General features: G+C 39.0%; 1 protein-coding gene across 9 annotated transcripts in view; it reads left to right on the top strand.

Annotated features, from left to right (window-relative positions):
- Nucleotides 1-19,979, top strand: part of Dennd1a (DENN domain containing 1A) — a 523,854-nt gene that overhangs the window by 248,556 nt on the left and 255,319 nt on the right. For 7 of the 9 annotated variants that reach the window (XM_026386225.2, XM_026386220.2, XM_026386224.2 and 4 more), the window contains one exon: nt 18,025-18,135. In XM_026386225.2, the coding sequence (XP_026242010.1) occupies nt 18,025-18,135 (111 nt within the window). The remainder of the gene's footprint in view (nt 1-18,024; nt 18,136-19,979) is intronic. The other 2 variants (XM_026386221.2, XM_077797095.1) reach the window with 1 other exon arrangement.

Below are 19,979 nucleotides of genomic sequence, written 5' to 3'. Positions count from 1 at the left end.
CAATAGAGCATTTGCCTAGCTCATACGAGGCACTGGGTTCAATCCTCAGCACCACATAAAAATAAATAAATAAAATAAAGGTGTTTTGTCCAACTACAACTAAAACAAAACAAAATTAAAAACAAAAGCAGAAGAAAATCACTCAGAATCTCCTACCATCTCAGAGAAGTCATTTTCTTAAGTTTTACCTTCTTTCTTTTTTTATGATAATAGTAGTTGTTTTCAAATTGTCCTGCCTGGAACCCTAAGAATGCTTCAGGATACCTAGAAGGCCTTGCACATGCTAGTCAAGTGCTCTGCCATTGAACTAGAGTACTGGTCCCTGCTTTTATTTTATTTAGAGCACATTAATTTCCACTGTGCTTGGGTAATATTTCATTTGAAATAAAAGGGCTCTATATATTTTTAAAAAATGTTTGGAAGCTACATTTTTTTAAAAAAACACGGTGGGGATCATACCAAATATCTTACTTTATAACTGTTTTTTCTATAACAATATATTATAAACATTTTTATCATTAAAAAAATTTTATAAAAATCTTTGTTGTAAAAGATTAATATAGAAGTATATTTTTTAAAAAAGTGAAAGGCCCCCATTAACACCACTCCTCCTCCATCCTAATCCCATTTTCCCTCCAGAATATGATGGCTGGCCTTCTAGACTTTTCTCTATGAATTTATAGTGTTGTATGTGTATCTATTGTAGACAGCTTTTTAAACAAAAATGTGATACTATTCATCTTGTTTAGCACTCCCTTTTTTGGTTTTGGTTTAATGTATTCTAAAAACTGTTCCTATCTATTTACCTTATTCTTTTTTATTTTTAATTGTCCTGAGGTTTGAACCCAGGAGTACTCTATCACTGGGCTACATTCCAGCCCTTTTTATTTCATATTTTGAGACAGGGTCTCCACTAAGTTGCTGAGAGTGGCCTCAAACTTAAGACCCTCCTGCCTCAATCTCTGGAGTTGCTGAACTTACCTGCATATGCCACTGCTCCTGGCTCTCTATTTCATCCTTTTTAATGATTTATTTTTGGGAGTGCTGGGACCTTTAATATGCTAGGCAAGTACTCTACCACTGATACCCATAGTCCTCGTAGTATTATTATTTAATGGTATGTTCATCTTGTGACAGTAATGCATATATTAATGGCTTAAAAATCATATAGTACCATGTAGTAGTTGTTAAAAAAAAACAGCAATTTCCAAGTTCTCCATATTTCTTACATCACAGAGGCAGTTACATGCAAGTTTTCAACAATTGTAGTATTTCCCTTCATATTTTTAGCATGTTCTTAGTGTTACACTAAATTTTTTTCCCCTGTTTCTTGTATCACCTACTGGTTTTTATTATGAAAGATGAGAGTTTAGGTCTTTTACTACCTGTGATCCCCCTCCCCAGAAACATATACACAAAATAATTTTTCTCACCTATTTCTCCTCTCCCATTTTCCCTCTATATTTAGAATAAATTGACATTAAATCAGTAATATTTACATTTTTGTGAGTACATTGAAGCAGGTAATAGATTGTTTAAGTTTCCTTTCTTGTACAGATTTTTATCATGTAAGAGTTATCGGATTTCACATTTTCCTCTTTCTTGATTTTATTCCATCATTTTGGTGAAACATTCTCCAACAGTTTCCTGAATAAGTCTCGCTTTAGCAGAAATGTGTTTAGAAGTTGCTTGACTAGAAAAAATTCACTCTACTCCTGATATTTCTTCTGGGTATGGAATTCTAGGTTGGAAAGTTCTCTCCTCGGAATTGTGAGGATGTTGCTTAATGACTTCTAGCTTTACTATTGCAACTTACAAGTCTTAGCCATTCTGATTCCTATTATTAACTTTTTTATGATCTGTCATCTCTTCTAACATACTGAAATTGCATAGCAACATGCCTTAATGGATCCATTTTCATCCATTGTGCTGGGCACTTGGACGTTCAATCTGGAAACTCACACCCTTCAGAGCTTTAAAATTTTCTCACATTATTTCTTTGAAAAAAATCCTTTAATTCTCTCCATCCTTTCTCTGCTGCTCTACTACAGAATTCATTACCTATTGATTTTCTGTGCTACCTACAGAAGATTTAAATCTTCTATATTGATCCTGTAACTTTTTTGTTGTTTTAATTATTTTCAGTGTCACTCTTATAGTCTTTGCTTTCTTCAACTATTCATCCCATCCTTTTAAATTTCTTATTTTGACCATCATATTCTTAATATTTTTCCTCATTTGTAAGAGTATTATTACTAGATTTAAAAAATTGTTTTTCCCCCTGCATTGTTTTCTTCTTCTTTTGAGATGGGGTGTCATTGGGTTGCCCAGTCTGGCCTTGAACCCATGGGCTCAATGATCTCCTCACCTCAGCCTCTGAGTGCTAGGACTTCTTGCTCCTACTCTTAGCTTCTGTTTGTCTTCTGTGTAACTTATTATATAGGCTGTCTTTGTTTTTTTTTTTTTATTGGTCGTTCATAACATTACATAGTTCTTAATACATCATATTACACGGTTTGATTCACGTGGATTATGAACTCCCCCTTTTACCCCGTATACAAATTGCTGTATCACATCAGTTTCCCTTCCATTGATTGACATATTGCCTTTCTAGTGTCTGATGTATTCTGATGTCTGTCCTATTCTCTACTATCCCCCCTCCCCTCCCCTCCCCTCCCCTCCCCCCCCTTTTCTCTCTCTACCCCTTCTACTGTAAATCATTTCTTCCATTTGTATTATCTTGTCTTACCCCTCCTTTCCTCTTGTATGACATTTTGTATATCCCTGAGGATCGCCTTCCATTTCCATGCAATTTCCCTTCTCACTCCCTTTCCCTCCCACCTCTCATCCCTGTTTAATGTAAATCTTCTTCTCAAGCTCTTCGTCCCTACCCTGTCCTTGTTTACTCCCCTTATATCAAAGGAGTCATTTGGTATTTGTTTTTTAAAGATTGACTAGCTTCACTTAGCATAATCTGCTCTAATGCCATCCATTTCCCTCCAAATTCTATGATTTTGTCATTTTTTAATGCAGAATAATACTCCATAGTATATAAATGCCACATTTTTTTTATCCATTCATCTATTGAAGGGCATCTAGGCTGGTTCCACAGTCTTGCTATCGTGAATTGAGCTGCTATGAACATCGATGTAGCAGTGTCCCTGTAGCATGCTCTTGTTAGGGCTTTAGGGAATAGACCGAGAAGGGGAATAGCTGGGTCGAATGGTGGTTCCATTCCCAGCTTTCCGAGAAATCTCCATACTGCTTTCCAAATTGGCTGCACCAATTTGCAGTCCCACCAGCAATGAACAAGAGTGCCCTTTTCCCCACATCCTCTCCAGCACTTATTGTTGTTTGACTTCCTAATGGCTGCCAGTCTTACTGGAGTGAGATGGTATCTTAGGGTAGTTTTGATTTGCATTTCTCTGACTGCTAGCGATGGTGAGCATTTTTTCATGTACGTGTTGATTGATTGTATGTCCTCCTCTGAGAAGTGTCTGTTCAGGTCCTTGGCCCATTTATTGATTGGGTTATTTGTTATCTTATTGTCTAATTTTTTGAGTTCTTTGTATATTCTGGTTATTAGGGCTCTATCTGAAGTGTGTGGAGTAAAGATTTGTTCCCAGGATGTAGGCTCCCTGTTTATCTCTCTTATTGTTTCTTTTGCTGAGAAAAAACTTTTTAGTTTGAGTAAGTCCCATTTGTTGATTCTATTTGTTAACTCTAGCGCTATGGGTGTCCTATTGAGGAATTTGGAGCCCGATCCCACAGCGTGTAGATCATAACCAACTTTTTCTTCTATCAGATGCCATGTCTCTGATTTAATATCAAGCTCCTTGATCCATTTTGAGTTAACTTTTGTGCACGGCGAGAGATAGGGATTCAGATTCATTTTGGTGCAAATGGATTTCCAGTTTTCCCAGCACCATTTGTTGAAGATGCTATCCTTCCTCCATTGCATGCTTTTAGCCCCTTTATCAAAAATAAGATAGTTGTAGTTTTGTGGATTGGTTACTGTGTCCTCTATTCTGTACCATTGGTCCACCCGCCTGTTTTGGTACCAGTACCATGCTGTTTTTGTTACTATTGCTCTGTAGTATAGTTTGAAGTCTGGTATCGCTATACCACCTGATTCACACTTCCTGCTTAGTATTGTTTTTGCTATTCTGGGTCTTTTATTATTCCATATGAATTTCATGATTCTTTTATCGATTTCTATAAGATATGCTGTTGGGATTTTGATTGGCATTGCATTGAACTTATATAGGACTTTTGGTAATATCGCCATTTTGATGATGTTAGTTCTGCCTATCCATGAGCAGGGTATATTTTTCCATCTTCTAAGGTCTTCTTCTATGTCTTTCTTTAGGGTTCTGTAATTTTCATTGTATAAATCTTTCACCTCTTTTGTTAGGTTGATTCCCAAGTATTTTATTTTTTTGGGGGATATTGTGAATGGAGTAGTTGTCCTCATTTCCGTTTCAGAGGATTTGTCGCTCATATACAGGAATGCCTTTGATTTATGCGTGTTGATCTTATATCCTGCCACTTTGCTGAATTCATTTATTAGCTCTAATAGCTTCTTTGTGGACCCTTTTGGGTCTGCTAGGTATAGAATCATATCATCTGCAAATAGTGATAATTTAAGTTCTTCTTTTCCTATTTTTATGCCTTTAATTTCTTTCGTCTGCCTAATTGCTCTGGCCAGTGTTTCGAGGACTATGTTGAACAGAAGTGGCGAGAGAGGGCATCCCTGTCTTGTACCAGATCTTAGAGGGAATGCTTTCAATTTTTCTCCATTCAGAATGATGCTGGCCTGTGGCCTATCATAGATTGCTTTTACAATGTTGAGGTATGATCCAGTTATCCCTAATTTTTCTAGAGTTTTGAACATAAAGGGATGCTGTACTTTGTCGAAAGCTTTTTCTGCATCTATCGAGATGATCATATGGTTCTTGTTTTTAAGTCTATTGATGTGGTGGATAACATTTATTGATTTCCGTATATTGAACCAACCTTGCATACCAGGGATGAATCCTACTTGATCATGGTGTATAATTTTTTTGATATGTATTTGAATCCGATTCGCCAGAATTTTATTGAGGATTTTTGCATCAAGGTTCATTAGAGATATTGGTCTGTAGTTTTCTTTCTTTGAAGTGTCTTTGTCTGGTTTCGGAATCAGGGTGATGTTGGCCTCGTAGAATGAATTTGGAAGTTCTCCCTCTTTTTCTATTTCCTGAAATAGCTTGAAAAGTATTGGTGTTAGTTCCTCTTTAAAGGTTTTGTAAAACTCTGCTGTATACCCATCCGGTCCTGGGCTTTTCTTAGTTGGTAGTCTTTTGATGGTTTCTTCTATTTCCTCTATTGTTATTGGTCTGTTTAGGTTGTCTATATCCTCCTGGCTCAATCTGGGCAGATCATAAGACTCAAGGAATTTATCTATGCCTTCACTATCTTCTATTTTATTGGAGTATAAGGATTCAAAGTACTTTCTTATTATCTTCTGTATTTCTGAAGTGTCTGTTGTGATATTGCCTTTTTCTTCCCGTATGCTAGTAATTTGGGTTCTCTCTCTTCTTCTCTTCGTTAGCATGGCTAAGGGTCTGTCAATTTTATTTATTTTTTCAAAGAACCAGCTTTTAGTTTTGTCAATTTTTTCAATTGTTTCTTTTGTTTCAATTTCATTAATTTCAGCTCTGATTTTAATTATTTCTTGCCTTCTACTTCTTTTGCTGTTGTTTTGCTCTTCTTTTTCTAGGATTTTGAGATGAAGTATGAGATCATTTATTTGTTGGTTTTTTCTTTTTTTGAGGAATGAACTCCAAGCAATGAATTTTCCTCTTAGAACTGCTTTCAATGTGTCCCATAGATTCCGATATGTTGTGTCTGTGTTTTCATTTAACTCTAGGAATTTTTTAATTTCCTCCTTGATGTCTTCTAAAACCCATTGATCACTCAGCAACCTATTGTTCATTCTCCAGGTGATGCTTGATTTTTCCTTTCTTCTTTTATCATTGATTTTCAGTTTCATTCCATTATGATCAGACAAGATGCATGGTATTATCTCTACCTCTTTGTATTGTCTAAGAGTTGCCCTGTGACATAGTATATGGTCTATTTTTGAGAAGGTTCCATGTGCTGCTGAGAAAAAAGTGTAGCAACTTGATGTTGGGTGGTATAGTCTATATATGTCCATTAAGTCTAGGTTGTTAATTGTGTTATTGAGTTCTATAGTTTCCTTATTTAACTTTTGTTTGGAAGATCTGTCCAGTGGTGAGAGAGGTGTGTTGAAGTCTCCCATGATTATTGTATGGTGGTCTATTAGACTCTTGAACTTGAGAAGAGTTTGCTTGATAAACACGGCTGCACCATTATTTGGGGCATATATATTTATGATTGTTATGTCTTGTTGGTGTATGGTTCCCTTGAGCAGTATGAAGTGTCCTTCTTTATCCCTTTTGATTAGCTTTGGCTTGAAATCTATTTTATTAGATATGAGTATGGACACTCCTGCTTGTTTCCGTGGTCCATATGAGTGATATGATTTTTCCCAACCTTTCACCTTCAGTCTATGTACATCTTTTCCTATCAAATGCGTCTCCTGTAGACAGCATATTGTTGGGTCTTGTTTTGTGATCCATTCTACTAGCCTGTGTCTCTTAATTGGTGAGTTTAAGCCATTAACATTTAGGGTTATTATTGAGATATGGTTTGTTCTTCTATCCATATTTGTTTATTGATGTTACTATATCTGATTTGTTATCCTCTTTGACTACTTTCCCCCCTTTACTGTCCTACCTCCCATTGTTGGTTATCAATGTTATTTTCCATTTCCTCTTCCTGTAATGTTTTGCCAAGGATTTTTTGAAGAGATGGTTTTCTAGCTGCGAATTCTTTTAACTTTTGTTTATCGTGGAAGGTTTTCATTTCATCTTCTAATCTGAAGCTTAATTTCGCCGGATACACGATTCTTGGTTGGAATCCATTTTCTTTAAGCGTTTGAAATATGTTATTCCAGGATCTTCTAGCTTTTAGAGTCTGTGTTGAGAGATCAGCTGTTATCCTGATTGGTTTACCCCTAAATGTAATCTGCTTCCTTTCCCTTGTAGCTTTTAAAATTCTCTCCTTATTCTGTATGTTGGACATCTTCATTATAATGTGTCTAGGTGTGGATCTCTTATGATTTTGCACATTCGGCGTCCTGTAGGCTTCTAGGATTTGGGATTCTGTCTCATTCTTCAAGTCTGGGAAGTTTTCTTGTATTATTTCACTGAATAGATTGCTTAATCCTTTGGTTTGGAGCTCTGTGCCTTCCTGTATCCCAATGACTCTTAAGTTTGGTCTTTTGATATTATCCCATAGTTCTTGAATGTTCTGCTCATGGTTTCTTAGTAGACTTGCTGAGCTATCTATGTTCTTTTCAAGTTGAAATATTCTGTCTTCATTGTCTGATGTTCTATCTTCTAAGTGATCAACTCTGCTGGTAGTATTCTCAATTGAGTTTTTAAGTTGGTTTATTGATTCCTGCATCTCTAGTATTTCTATTTGTTTGTTTTTTATTACCTCTATCTCCCTGTGAAATTGATCTTTTATTTCTTGGATTTGTTTGTCAATATGATCTTTCATTGTCTGATTTTGCTGTCTCATGTCTTCCTTGAGACTCCAGATCATCTGAAGCATGTATGTCCTGAGCTCTCTATCTGACATTCCATCTGTTGCAGCTATTACCTCTTCTAAAGTTGAGTTGACCTGCATTGCCTGTGGTCCTTTCTTTCCTTGTCGTTTCATACTGCTGGTGTTTCTTTCTGCTTGGTGAAATTGTTGTGTCTTTTATATTTTCCCCCTCTATTTAATTATATTGCTCTTGTATAGTTGAAAAGTCACCCTTTCAGGGCAGGTAGTGGCTGTGATCCTCCTCCAATTAGTGTGATACTGGGGAGGAGAGATATTAGAAGGGGAGGGAAGAAGTCACTAAAGAGAATGAGTGTAGGCAGGTAGAATTCAAGGAAGGTGGAATAGGAAAATTGAAAGAAGTGAGAAGACAAAAGAAAAAAAAAGTGAAAAGAAAGAAAGAAGAAACGAAAAAAAATAAAAATTTAAAACCAACAAAAAAAAAAAAGAAAAAAAGAAAAAATTTTATAATGATAGTAAAAAAATGGAAATTAAAGTTTAAAAAATAATAGTAATACTAATAAAATAAAAAGAATTTTAAAAAATTGAAACCATTAATAGGAACGTTAAAGAACAGCAACTACATCAACAACAAAAAGTGAAAATAAAGTAAAAAAAAATACTAATAATAATCATTAAAAAATAATAATAATAATAATAAATGCAGTCATATAGCTCGATTAACTTCTCATCCAGTTGGTGGAGCTATGCCCACTGGGCCAGGCTTTTCTTTTTGATAGGTGGGAACCAATCACTGTGCCTCAGCTCTTCTTCCCAGACTGTGTGGGTCTCTAATCCTGAGTGCCTAGGGCCTTCTCTTGTGGTTCCTCAAGCCAGGCCCCGCTCACCTGTGACACTCACCACAATACTGACTACACGCCAGGTCTGCTGCTCCTGGGAGCCCTGTTTTCATGGGTGCCTGGGCACACCCTTTCTGTTTGCCTCCCTCAGACCCTAAGTTTGTAGGGCTTGGGGCTGAGGGCCCCCAGCGAATTTGTTTGCCCTCAGGTAGCAGCAACTCCCCTGATAGCTGGTGCAAGGGACCTGTTGTCAGCACTGGTGATAGCAATAGCTGGGAGTCCTGCGCCGCTAGTCCTGCGTCACTCCTGATTCCCTGGGTCTGGCTGTGGTGCTCAGTTGGCTTTTTCCTCTTTGAGTTCAGGCGGGCCGACTAGTTATTTCAGTGGGATCATTAGTGTTGAGTCCATGAAGCAGGCGAACCTGAGCTAGAATGCAGCCAATTCGGGCTCGGTGTGTTCTGAGAAGGCTAGACCGTTCGCCCGGGGTCCACTTCAGCTCAACCGTGCCTAGTGGTCCTGAGCGAACAGTATTTTGACAGTTTCCTTCTCCCTATGCCCGTGCAGCTGAAGGGGTTAGAGACTTGATCTCTCCGCGTCCGCCGCCATGTTGGATCATTTAGATTTTAAATTGTCACTCATCTTATCAGCTGTTCCATTTTACTCGGTTAAGAGTCTGTTCTAAGGTGCTCCGCGGAAAGCGGTGGCGGCAGCGGCGGTGGCTGCAGCGGCGGCGGCGGTGGTGGCAAAGCTGTGGCCTTCGGGACCCCCGTGGAGGGGGTGCGGGGAGGGGAGGCAGCGCCTCGGGGCCCACGCGGGCCGGGTACTGGGCACGCGAGAGAGCGGGTGGGGTGGGGGAAAGAGATTGAGATCTAGATTTAGGGAGTGAGCGTGGGAGGAGAGATGGCGGGGGAGAAGTGAAGCGGAGAGGCGGAGAGGGGAGTGAGAAGGGGCCCAGGGAGCCCGGCAGCTCGGGGGCTGCAGCCTTACTGCTCGTGCTGAAGTCGTGGCGGATTCACTCCATCTAGGCCCTTTTCTTGACACGGTGCTGGATCCTTGTCGACAGATGTCCTTTGATGATCTTTACTTCTTCTTTTAAGAAGCAGCAACATACGCTGCGGCGGCGGTGGCGCGGAGCACAGAGCGGCTCACTCATTCCCAGCCGCCATCTTCCTCTATAGGCTGTCTTTGAATAGGAGCTCAGTCACACCTCAGAGTGAGGCACTGGACAGCTGAGTGGCAGCTCTGTGCTCAGGAGTAGAGCTTGGTATCTGGTAGGCTTTATTGTGGTGAATGGATCATTGTTTGGAAGCCTGTGACTGTTGTAGACATTCTGGGGGCAAGGGACTCTCGGGTGTCAGTATCAAAATCTTTTCTATTTAGTGGGTCAGTTTTCTCTTGCCTAGGGTGTGGATACTTATTACCAGTGTTTGGGAAGCAGAATGGGGTGGTCAACATTTATTATGGTTGCCTTCATTTAATCCCCATGTTTTCTATTTAATGCTTTATTCCCCAGGTCTTTTTTATTCAGTTCCTCCAGAGTAAACATTTACTGCCTGAGGAAGGTGCAGGAGGTCAGCTGACTAGCTGGATAGGAGAATGTTGGGAAGGGATTACTCCTATTTTCATTTGCATCCATCCCCTAGCCTCTTGCCCTTTGGGGTGTCTCCACTTCCGAGCCTTTTGGGAGTTCCATGGTATGAGTGGGCTTGATGCTTTTGCCCCGTGCACCCACCTCAGCCTTACTTTCCAGCCTTACTTTTCAGCTTCAGCACTGTTGTCAGCATGGTCCAGGACATCCTTTCTTGTGTATTACTGTTGTTATAGTTTAGATATGAGGTGTCCACAAAAAGCTCATGTGTGAGACGACACAAGAAAGTTTAGAGGTGAATGATTGGTTAATGAGTTTTAACCTAATCAGTGCATTATTCCTCTGAATAATGAGACACCTCTGGAACCAGTTGTACCAAATAAATGTCTCTCCCTCTACATTATTCTGATTAGGTCTTTTGGTCTCAGTGGCCAAAAAAAAAAAAAAAAACCAACCATGACTTATATTGTAGGTTGTTTTGCAGCTTCCCTGAAATCTACCCTTATCCAGCTCTGACAACCAGAAATGTCTCTAGGCATTGCCAAATGTCCCCTGGGGGATAAATGGCCCCAGGTTGAGAACCACATCTGCTATTTGATTTCTAAAAATTTGACATCTCTCTTCCATTATCATCTCCTCTCTTGTTTTTTTGGAATTCATGCCTTTTAAAATTCTTTTCCAGTGACTTTTTCTGGGAGAGTCATATCAGGAGAGAGAAAAGAAAAATGTATGTTCAGTTCACCATACTTTATTGTTTTAACTGTGCTTTCTGTACTAATAGACATTTAGAATGTTTCTAATGTTCTGCTGTGTTAAATAATGTTATGATAAAAATTATTACCTAGGTTGCATTCGTCTTTTTTTCTTTATTAAGGACCAGTAATTCTTTAAGAACTTGATTTGCAGGTACCTGAAAGTTCTGATAATTTCCTTAATCTTCAAAACTATAATTACTGAAATTAGAAATAATTTTTTGAATAATTTTCTCCATAGCTCCACCTCCAGTTCCTGTTCGCACTGTATGCCACTTCCCTTGCCCCCACCACTTTTAAAATTTACATTCCCTCTGCTGGTTTTGCCACTAATGAACCAATTCCCTGTGTATGACCCATTGTCCCCTAAATCCTCCTTTACAAACCAGAAAAAGACTAGCCTTTTTTGTTTCTAAGCAGAATAGTAATACCAATCTGCCACACTCCTAACATACACCATTCCATTTTAATCCCTACAGCTACTCTGTGAGCGGTAGACATGAGCCCCATTTTACACATACAGAACCCACAGCTCACAGGCCTGAGGTTGCCAGCCCAAGGTCTGCTTGTCAGTGGGGTGTAGTGACCCAGGTTTGGAAGATTTGTTTGCATTATGCCTTTCTCCCCACCTAGAGTTGACTTGTGATATTCATAAGGAAAAAAAGAAATGGAATGATTTTTTTTATATCTAAAATACAAAAATGAAGCAGGAAAGCTTTTCCTCTAAGGAGACTCTGAACTTTTGTTAGACCAATTTGTGGACTTTTTTACATAGAATCATTATTGAGCACTAGCCATGTTGAAATTTGCATTTTAATCTCTTGGTGATTTTTTTCAGAGATTAATATGACTAAATTGCTGTATTACAAATTGAAACAAGCAATAACCATGGGGCTGTCAACATGAGTCTTGGAGATGGTCAGATACAGGGCTTCGTCAGTCTGAGGCCTTGGTCACCTACTTATTCTCTTGGAACCCCAATGTCTTTATCTAATGAAGGAAAATACAAGGAACAAATGCAGTATTAAACATAAAGTTCCAAGAACAACTCTGGTGCCACAGAGATGCTCCTTTCAATGGTCTTTCTCTTTTTTTCCTTTCCTCAGCTTTCTGAGAATTCTAGTCCTGACCTTTCTTGAGGTCTGAGTGTGGTTAAGGGCCGGGCAGACTCTCTGGGGCTTGTCTTTTCTAGGTGTTTGCTGACATTCTTGGTTGCACAGACCAATATTTCTCTTTTGTGGATTTTCAAGACTCTTGGGTACATCCTCTTGACAGCAGAATTTCTGAAGCCTGGGACTTTTGTGGCAAATGGAGTCCACAAAGCCTTTAATATAGGAGGTGGTCTATAAGCATTTATTAATTATCTCCTCTAAGGGACACACTGAACTTAAGAGAATAATCAATGAAAAGGATACATGCTCTTTGGGACATGGAACTTAATAATATTCTGTCTCCAGATTATCATGGTCTTCTGGACAGTGTCAGAGAAGAGTTAATGTAAGAAAGGGAGGCCTGAGCTAGTATCTGTTGAACACCCATTGTGGATCCAGGTCAGGTGCTACGTGTTATGTCATGACATCTTTACAACATCCTTGTGGAATGGATCTGAAGAGGAAGTGAAGTCCAGAGACATGAAGTAACTTGCCCAATCAGTAAATGCTAAAACAAGATTCACACCTGGGTCAGTCTGATCCAAGCATGGAGATACTTTGGGTCTAATGCCTCTGGCTTGATGGTACTCTGGGCCCACCTAAGAAACCACTCACCATAAGTTACATAATTAGTTGTGTGGATATTTGGTTAATGTCATCTCTCCTTTCATAAGAACAGGGATGGATTTTTTTCCCATCACTGCAACATTGTAGTTGCTCAATATATAGCTATATGGAATTAACAACTGACTGAATGAATTAGTTAATGAATGAATGACTAATGCAACCATCCCTGGAAAGGGAGAAAGAATTGTTCCTTATAGTTGGCTTTAGGACCAATTGTCTATAAGACATTAATGAAAAGCAAACGTGGAAAATTAATTCTTTCCACTTTCAGATCCCTGTTGAAGTTAATTCTCATTATTTCTACAATTTCTTTGTAAAAATATTTTTTTCCTTTTTGCTGAGAAACTATCACTGTGTAATTGCTCATCAGGGTTTTCTCTATCAGGATAACACATGTAGGAGTGAATTTTATGCAGTCAATAATTAAATGAGCATAAATCTTTATAAATTTTAAACAGTTGACCTGCATTAAAAAAGAGTCACAGATCATGAACAAATATGTAGTAATAATTACATTGTAAACTAACTCAATAAGGGATTATTTTTAGCTGCCAGATTTTGAAGTTTACTTTTTGATTAATGGATAATTATGTAGGCCTTCATTTGGAATATTAAACAAACCTGTCTTAATTATCTGGTCAATGTCATACCAAGTGGTTAATGATGCGAGGTAAGTGTCTAGAATGGACAGTTACATATGACATTGCCCAGACTCCACTTTGTCAAAAGATGAACCATGATATAGAAAAGATTTATGAAGTCATTGTGACTTTAAAAAATAAACAGAGTTGAGAATGGTGGTAGAAGACCTGTTATCAAGTATGAGATTATAGAGGAGTCCATTGTTGCACTTAAGAGTTGTCAGATGACTGTTTATTCTGATGGTTTTTCCATTCACACAGAGGGATAAAAGCTGACCTTTGGGTAACTCTGCTTTCTTTCCTCAAATATACTTCTTGGATTTTGTTGCCTGTGTGAGTTGGTGGGATTCTTTCTCAGGAAGATTATTTTGTAATCCAAATTTATAATTCTCTTAAAAAAAAAACCCACACCAGTAAGATAACCTAATTCTTCTTTTTAAAAAAAATCAGTTGAGGGTTTTAAAACTTTTTATATTGTGAAAACTGGGAGCAGTGGCACGTGCCTATTGTATAGCTCCTTAGGAATCTGAGGCGAGATGATCATTTGAGTCTATGAGTTCAGAGCTGGCCGGAACAACATAGCAAGACCCTCTCTCTTAAAAAACAAAACAAAATAAAATAAAAAAACATTATGGTAAAATAATTTGAATAGGGGTTATTTCAGGACCTTCCAAGCCTCTAGCCTAGGAAGCCTCCTCTAGCCCCAGTGCAATAAATCTTTATCCTCTATACCACGGAAGAAGTAGAGAGTCACAAAGACTGATAAAATGACAGACAGTGGGGCGGACTAGCATCTGCTTCTAAGACTCCAAGGAGTACCCAGCTTAGAGTCGGTTCTTTGGTTTGAGGATTATCCCGTTTCCCTAAGGTATTGAACCTAAGACGCTTTCTCTCTAAGCCGCACTGTATCCCCTCCTGTCCCAACCCATTTCAACCCCCATCACCCCCACCCCCACCCCCACCTGCTTCATAACCTCAGGCGCAGATCACATTGAGCACGGAGTCCCCAGCCACCTGGATTGGTGCAGGAGCCAGCAGGGGCAGCTAGACAGGAGCAGCCTTTATGAGACCTCTCCTGGGGGGACTGGGGTTTTGCCAGGTGCCAGTTCCCTCCTCTTTGTCTGGATTGAGAGCCACAGAGAGTTAGTCCCTGGAAGAGAGACCTTCATCAACATTTCTTTGTAGAGGAGAGAAACAGAAGCTGAGAGTCTAAGGAGCTTGCGTAGTATGTGCCTTTTCTGTAGACCACCTTCTAGGAGGCTTCTGTCCAGCTTCTTGGATTTGAGTTAAGTAGTGATCAGCTTTGTGTGCCTACTGACCAGCCTTCAGGGCAGGGAGGGGTGGGTGGGTAATGAATGCCAGGTGGATAGCCAGATGCTGCACACATAACTGGAAACAATGTTTAGACTCCATGAATGGGAAAGGCATGATGCCCTGAAGCCTGGAAGCACACTGGCACTAAGGCATCCGAGGCCATCTGAGCACAGAAACTGCAACAGCCCTCTGCGCAAGGTTTTCCTTTCCTAGCAGGTGAATCACATAGAGAAGTGATTGGCAATGAATGGAGTAGTTACTTTGCTTACCTATGATGGTGTTATGGTCTGGGACACTAAATCGAGAACTAGGGGCCAGTGATACCATGTTTGATAGGAGTGGTGGTTCTTTAGGAGGATCCATTCTTTACTGTTCTTCCTGATTCATCACACCCGGTAGAATTCAGTCTAGTGGGAAAACATACTTAAAACCAAGTTATTATAGGATAGGGACAAAATGTCATGGAAACATGAAGGATGTTTGACAAATAAGGAGTCTAGGAGACCTTGCAGGAGGAAGTGATGTTGGAGCCAGGTCAAGTAAATTGACATCCTCAAGGTAGAGAGGAGTACTCTAGGAGAAACAGCAGAATTAAAGTCTGGGAGAAGGCAGAGCAGGTCTGAGAAGCTAAGGCTTGGGCCCAACGTATTGGAAGCTGCAGGGCGGTGGGAGGGATATCCCTGTCTCCTAGGGGTTTGCTCCAGAGCCCAGGCTTGGTGGGAACTGCAAGTGCCCCAGGCCCCCTGTGCCCCACAGGTCCTTCCCTGGCTGAGTGAGGTTCCTAGAGCTGGGGCCATTGGCAGTCCCACCTGCTCCAGCGGGTGGCATCCCAGAAGGAAAGAGGCAGGGGAGGAAGCAGATAAGAAAGACAGCTTCTGTTTAGACACAAATATCTTGGTAATCAGCACAGATGGAATGAGAAATACCAAAAAAAGTACATGACAGTTTAGAGAGAATTTGGTTAAATGTTACATATTTTTAACATACCTGTACAGAGTTTTTGAAATAAGCACCTGCGCCCTCAGATCCTGACTGGGCATGGGGACCTGCCTCAGTGATGTTTTTATTTCTGAAACATCCCCTTCCCCATCTGCAAAAGTATCCTTGTGGTCCCCCCTCCCTTTCTCCCACCAAAATAAGGCACAGGATTTGTCTCTGACGCTGTGTCTCCCTATTTGGACGGCAAGCTGTGTAACATATTTCTACCCAGCGTGAAGCTTCTTGGCAGACTCTTGAGGCCACGTTTTGGTGGCTTCAGAGTTATCTTTGGATCTGTCAAAAGTGCTAATGGGCTTTCTGGCCTTCTTTAAGCTCCTCACTTCTATTTTCTTTTTACTTCCATCCTCTACTAAAAGAGAAATTCATGTAATTCATCAGCAGTTAAGCCTTTACTGAAATGCTCAGCTGAGGGCCTCATATTTTTGTTTGCAAGAAGAGCTCTGCCATGTCACAGTCTTCCAAACAAACCCCACCCTGACATTATTAGCTCAGTGTTCCTCAGCCACTGGGCAGAGGAGGCACCTCTGGCCTAGTTCAGACAGCCTTTGTTATTTGTTTTGCTTTGTTTTTATTGAGTTTGTTGAGAGGCAAGTTGGCATGTTGGTTAGAGTATGAGTTTTGGATTCAGGAGACCTGGTGTTGAAACCTCGCTCTGCCTTTGCTAGCCGAGTGACCTTTACAAGACTACCACTGAACCTTCCTGAATTTCAATGTTCCCATCCATGAAGTGGACATGGTAGTGCCTGTCTCAGGGTTGTTAGATATTTTCCTGTGTTTTTTCTAAACTTTCTATCTCCTGGGAATAAGGATTATTCAATAAATAGGATAATAAAAATTTTCAAAAGAAAAATTTTCCCTCTCTTTAGTCTTTTTTGATCTTTTTTATACCTCTTCTTTTTCCAAATATAATTTGTGCCTACAATTTGGAGTGTCTGAAAAAAAGACTTTCACAAGACTGAATCGTGTCTTAGCCACTTGTGTGTGACCTTTATCAAATTATATCGCTTCTCTGTGCCTCTTATCTTTAAATAGGGTCAATAGCACCTAGTTCAAGGAGTGTTTTCAAGATGAAGTGAATGCATGCCCTGTACACACTAGACACTGAAAAGTATTTAGTAGAGATGTGTAGGTTAGTGGAGAGTGCAGAGGCTGTGAAGTCAGTCTGACTCCACCTGTTACTGAATCTCCCAGATTTAATTTCTGTTTCTCTGCATAGGAAAGAATAAGACCTCATTGGTTTTTTGTGAGGATTGCATAAGATCATATATACAAAGTGTCTGGTACAGTGCCTGACACTTTGTAAGTAGTCAGTATCCAGAGCTATTAATTCACTGGCTTTTTGTTTATAGAAGTTGATGATTAACCTGGTACCCCAGTCAAACAATAATAAATCATAAGATAAGTGCTGATTCTTATTCCCAACCATAATATTGTTGAAAAGTGCTTTATGCTATTTTGCATGTAAAATCTACCTGATTTACTTCAATTTATGGGTTATAGATCTTTAATCATTATAAACTGCAACCCCTGACAATAGCATTCCTTCTCAGTTCCTTTCATTTGCAGAGGCTTATATTGTACTGCATTAAAAATCTGTAAGAAATTAGCATATTCATGTGTATTATTAAAGCCAGGTGGGTATAGAAAGGGTTGTAGAAATAAAACACACTCCATTTTTTTTTCTGAAATCTGAAGAGTACCAATCTACCAATCTATAGTACTAATTAAAGGAATGAAGCCCAGGTTACAGAAAAAGCTAGTTAAAGCACTGCTTTGTTACAGCTTGCTGCTGTTTGTCTTCAGTTTTTTTTTTTTTTCCTTTTTTTTTTTTTTAGTGAAATGTCTGGAAATGGTAAATCTTGAAAATTTCTTTAATTCTAGCCAAGCGACTTTATAGAGAATGTAAGCTGTGGAGGGGTGGGACACCAGCAAGTGGCAACAGGAAAGGTGATGCATTCATGGCTGGGACCTGCTGGACAGAAGCAGGACCTGTGCCAGAAGCACTTTAATCTCTGGGTACTTTCTTTTCCTTGAACACATGATACAGTACATAAGGAAGGTTCTAGGATCTCAGGTCCAAAGATCTGAGCAGCAGTCCTGTCCTCATTGCTTATTAGACTATTTGATCTCGGCAAATCTCTCTGAGCCTTGGTTTCCTCGTTTGTAAGATTCCACGATTCCTGTCCTGCTCACCTTCTGGAACTGACATGAAGAGCAGACACAGAGGTATATACAACCATGTTGTTAACTGTAATCACCACACATAGATGCGGTTGCCAGACTGCTCATCTCAAAGGTCTCTTCCAACTTAACATTTCATGATTTTATACATGAGTGGGATTTGGTCTCCCAGGTAGAAAGAATAGGACAGGAGAAGAAAAGAGCTTTGTGATTATTTTCTGTTTCTCATGCTTTTATTAGATATACTTGTAATAAGAACAGACAAAATAAACCACAAACCTTTCTTCTTTTTCCTAGAGAAATCTGACAGAATATTTTGTGGCTGTGGATGTAAACAACATGTTGCATCTGTATGCCAGTATGCTGTACGAGCGCCGGATACTCATCATTTGCAGCAAGCTCAGCACTGTGAGTAGCCAGTATTGAGATGGGCCTTTCAGTGATATAATTTTAATTGAAAGATGTATCAGCAAGATTAAAGAACATTTGAGGAGAAGGAATCAGCCCCAGTCCCCTTGTACAGTAGCACATCATTTTCATTAATTATTTATGTTCCTTTTCAGTGTTAAAATAAATTTCATAATTACTCTCACAATTATAAAATTATACTCTTACAATTATAAATATTTTCCTTTTGATTGTGTTATAAACACTATACATATTTCCACATAAATTTTCGTTATTGTCATTTTTAAATGTCTATGCCATATTCCATTATGCTGATGCATCATCATTTACAAAATTTAATAAATTTTTCTTCTCTTCATGGTCATTTAGGTAGTTCATAGATTAATCCTCTGGTAGATAAAACTGCAGTAAACATCCTTTGTCTTCTTTTAACTGATATGTTCATTTTCTAAGAGAGAGGCCACCAAGTCAAAGGACTTGATAAACACCATGGCTTGAGGACTATCGGATGACTTCCCCAACAGGCTGTGCATGTTAACAGTGAATGCAGCCAGCTGTGTATGGCTGTGCCACTTTTATCACAGCCTTGCCAGAGATGTATGTGTGTGTCGTGTGTGTGTGCACGCGCACATGCATGCAGTTGAATTTTGCCAATAAAGGAGTGCTTTAATTCAAATTGTTTTGGTTAGAGGTAACTGAGCATTTTCCATGGGTTTATTTCCTATGTGTATTTGGTTAATCTTTTCCCATTTATCTTATAGGGATTTTGATGGGTTTTTTTTATAAATTTACGTATTGTGATAACTTTTGCTATGTGCAATAGAAATATTTTCCATTCTTTTTATTTTAGTTTTTTTTAACCTGCTAAGTGTAGTTTATATTTTCATGAGTATCTTACTGTGAAAATTCTCAAGCATTATAGAAAGTAGAAATCATTTTATAGTGAACATTGGTATAATTTCATCTATATTTTACCAGTGATTAGTTTACTATAGTTTTTTAACCTATTTATTTATCTACCTGTCCTTCATTCATCAATCATATCTCCCTCCTTCCTTCCTTTTCAGTGCTAGGGATGGGACCTAGGCACTCATGGATGCTGGATAAGTGCTGTCCGCTAAGCTATACCCCTAGATCTCCTTTTTTTGTTTGTTTTTTCATCTTAATTTTTAATGCATTTCAAAATAAATTACAAACCTCAGTGTGCTTCCCCCTAAACAGTATCGGTTTGGATGGTTTATTATTGTTTTTAGGTAAAACTTATGTAGAAAAATCAACGGAGAGTAGGCCTAAGTGGCATCCTTCTATTAAAGAAGATAGAAGAAACTTTTTATAGTGGGAATTTGCCTAATGAAGGGCCTGTTATAAGTTCATCCATGGATAAAAGACACCTAATAATGCAAACTTGGTGAGGTTACTAGAGTTTCTTTATGGCTTTCATCATAGCTTCATTATTTCATTTTCATTGATTAATTATTGATTGCTTGTCAAGGACTCACAATTTTTTTCTGTCTACCATGTGCTAGATTCATAGCACTTTATAAGTGAAAAAAGTATGATTTTTGTTTTCAGAGTGAAAACAACTTATATAGCATAGTCAACCTCCTACTTTGTTTTGTATTTTGCTCTGCAAAGTGCAGTTCACAATCTCAAGGCATGAACATCGAGACTGAGCTTCAGAATGAGAATATTACCAACCAGAAACATCATCACCTTTTTATAGGGCTTGAATGAAATGAGGGTGTATTTGAAAGAATCCAGCCCATAACCAGTTATTGCTGCTTTAGATTGTGAAACTTTAGCCAGACTAAAACAGGACATCATCACAGTGGAACTGACTTTCC

The sequence above is a fragment of the Urocitellus parryii genome, chromosome 4 (genome assembly GCF_045843805.1).
Source record: "Urocitellus parryii isolate mUroPar1 chromosome 4, mUroPar1.hap1, whole genome shotgun sequence".
Lineage (NCBI taxonomy): Eukaryota > Metazoa > Chordata > Mammalia > Rodentia > Sciuridae > Urocitellus > Urocitellus parryii.
This window is presented reverse-complemented; position numbering and strand designations above follow the sequence as displayed.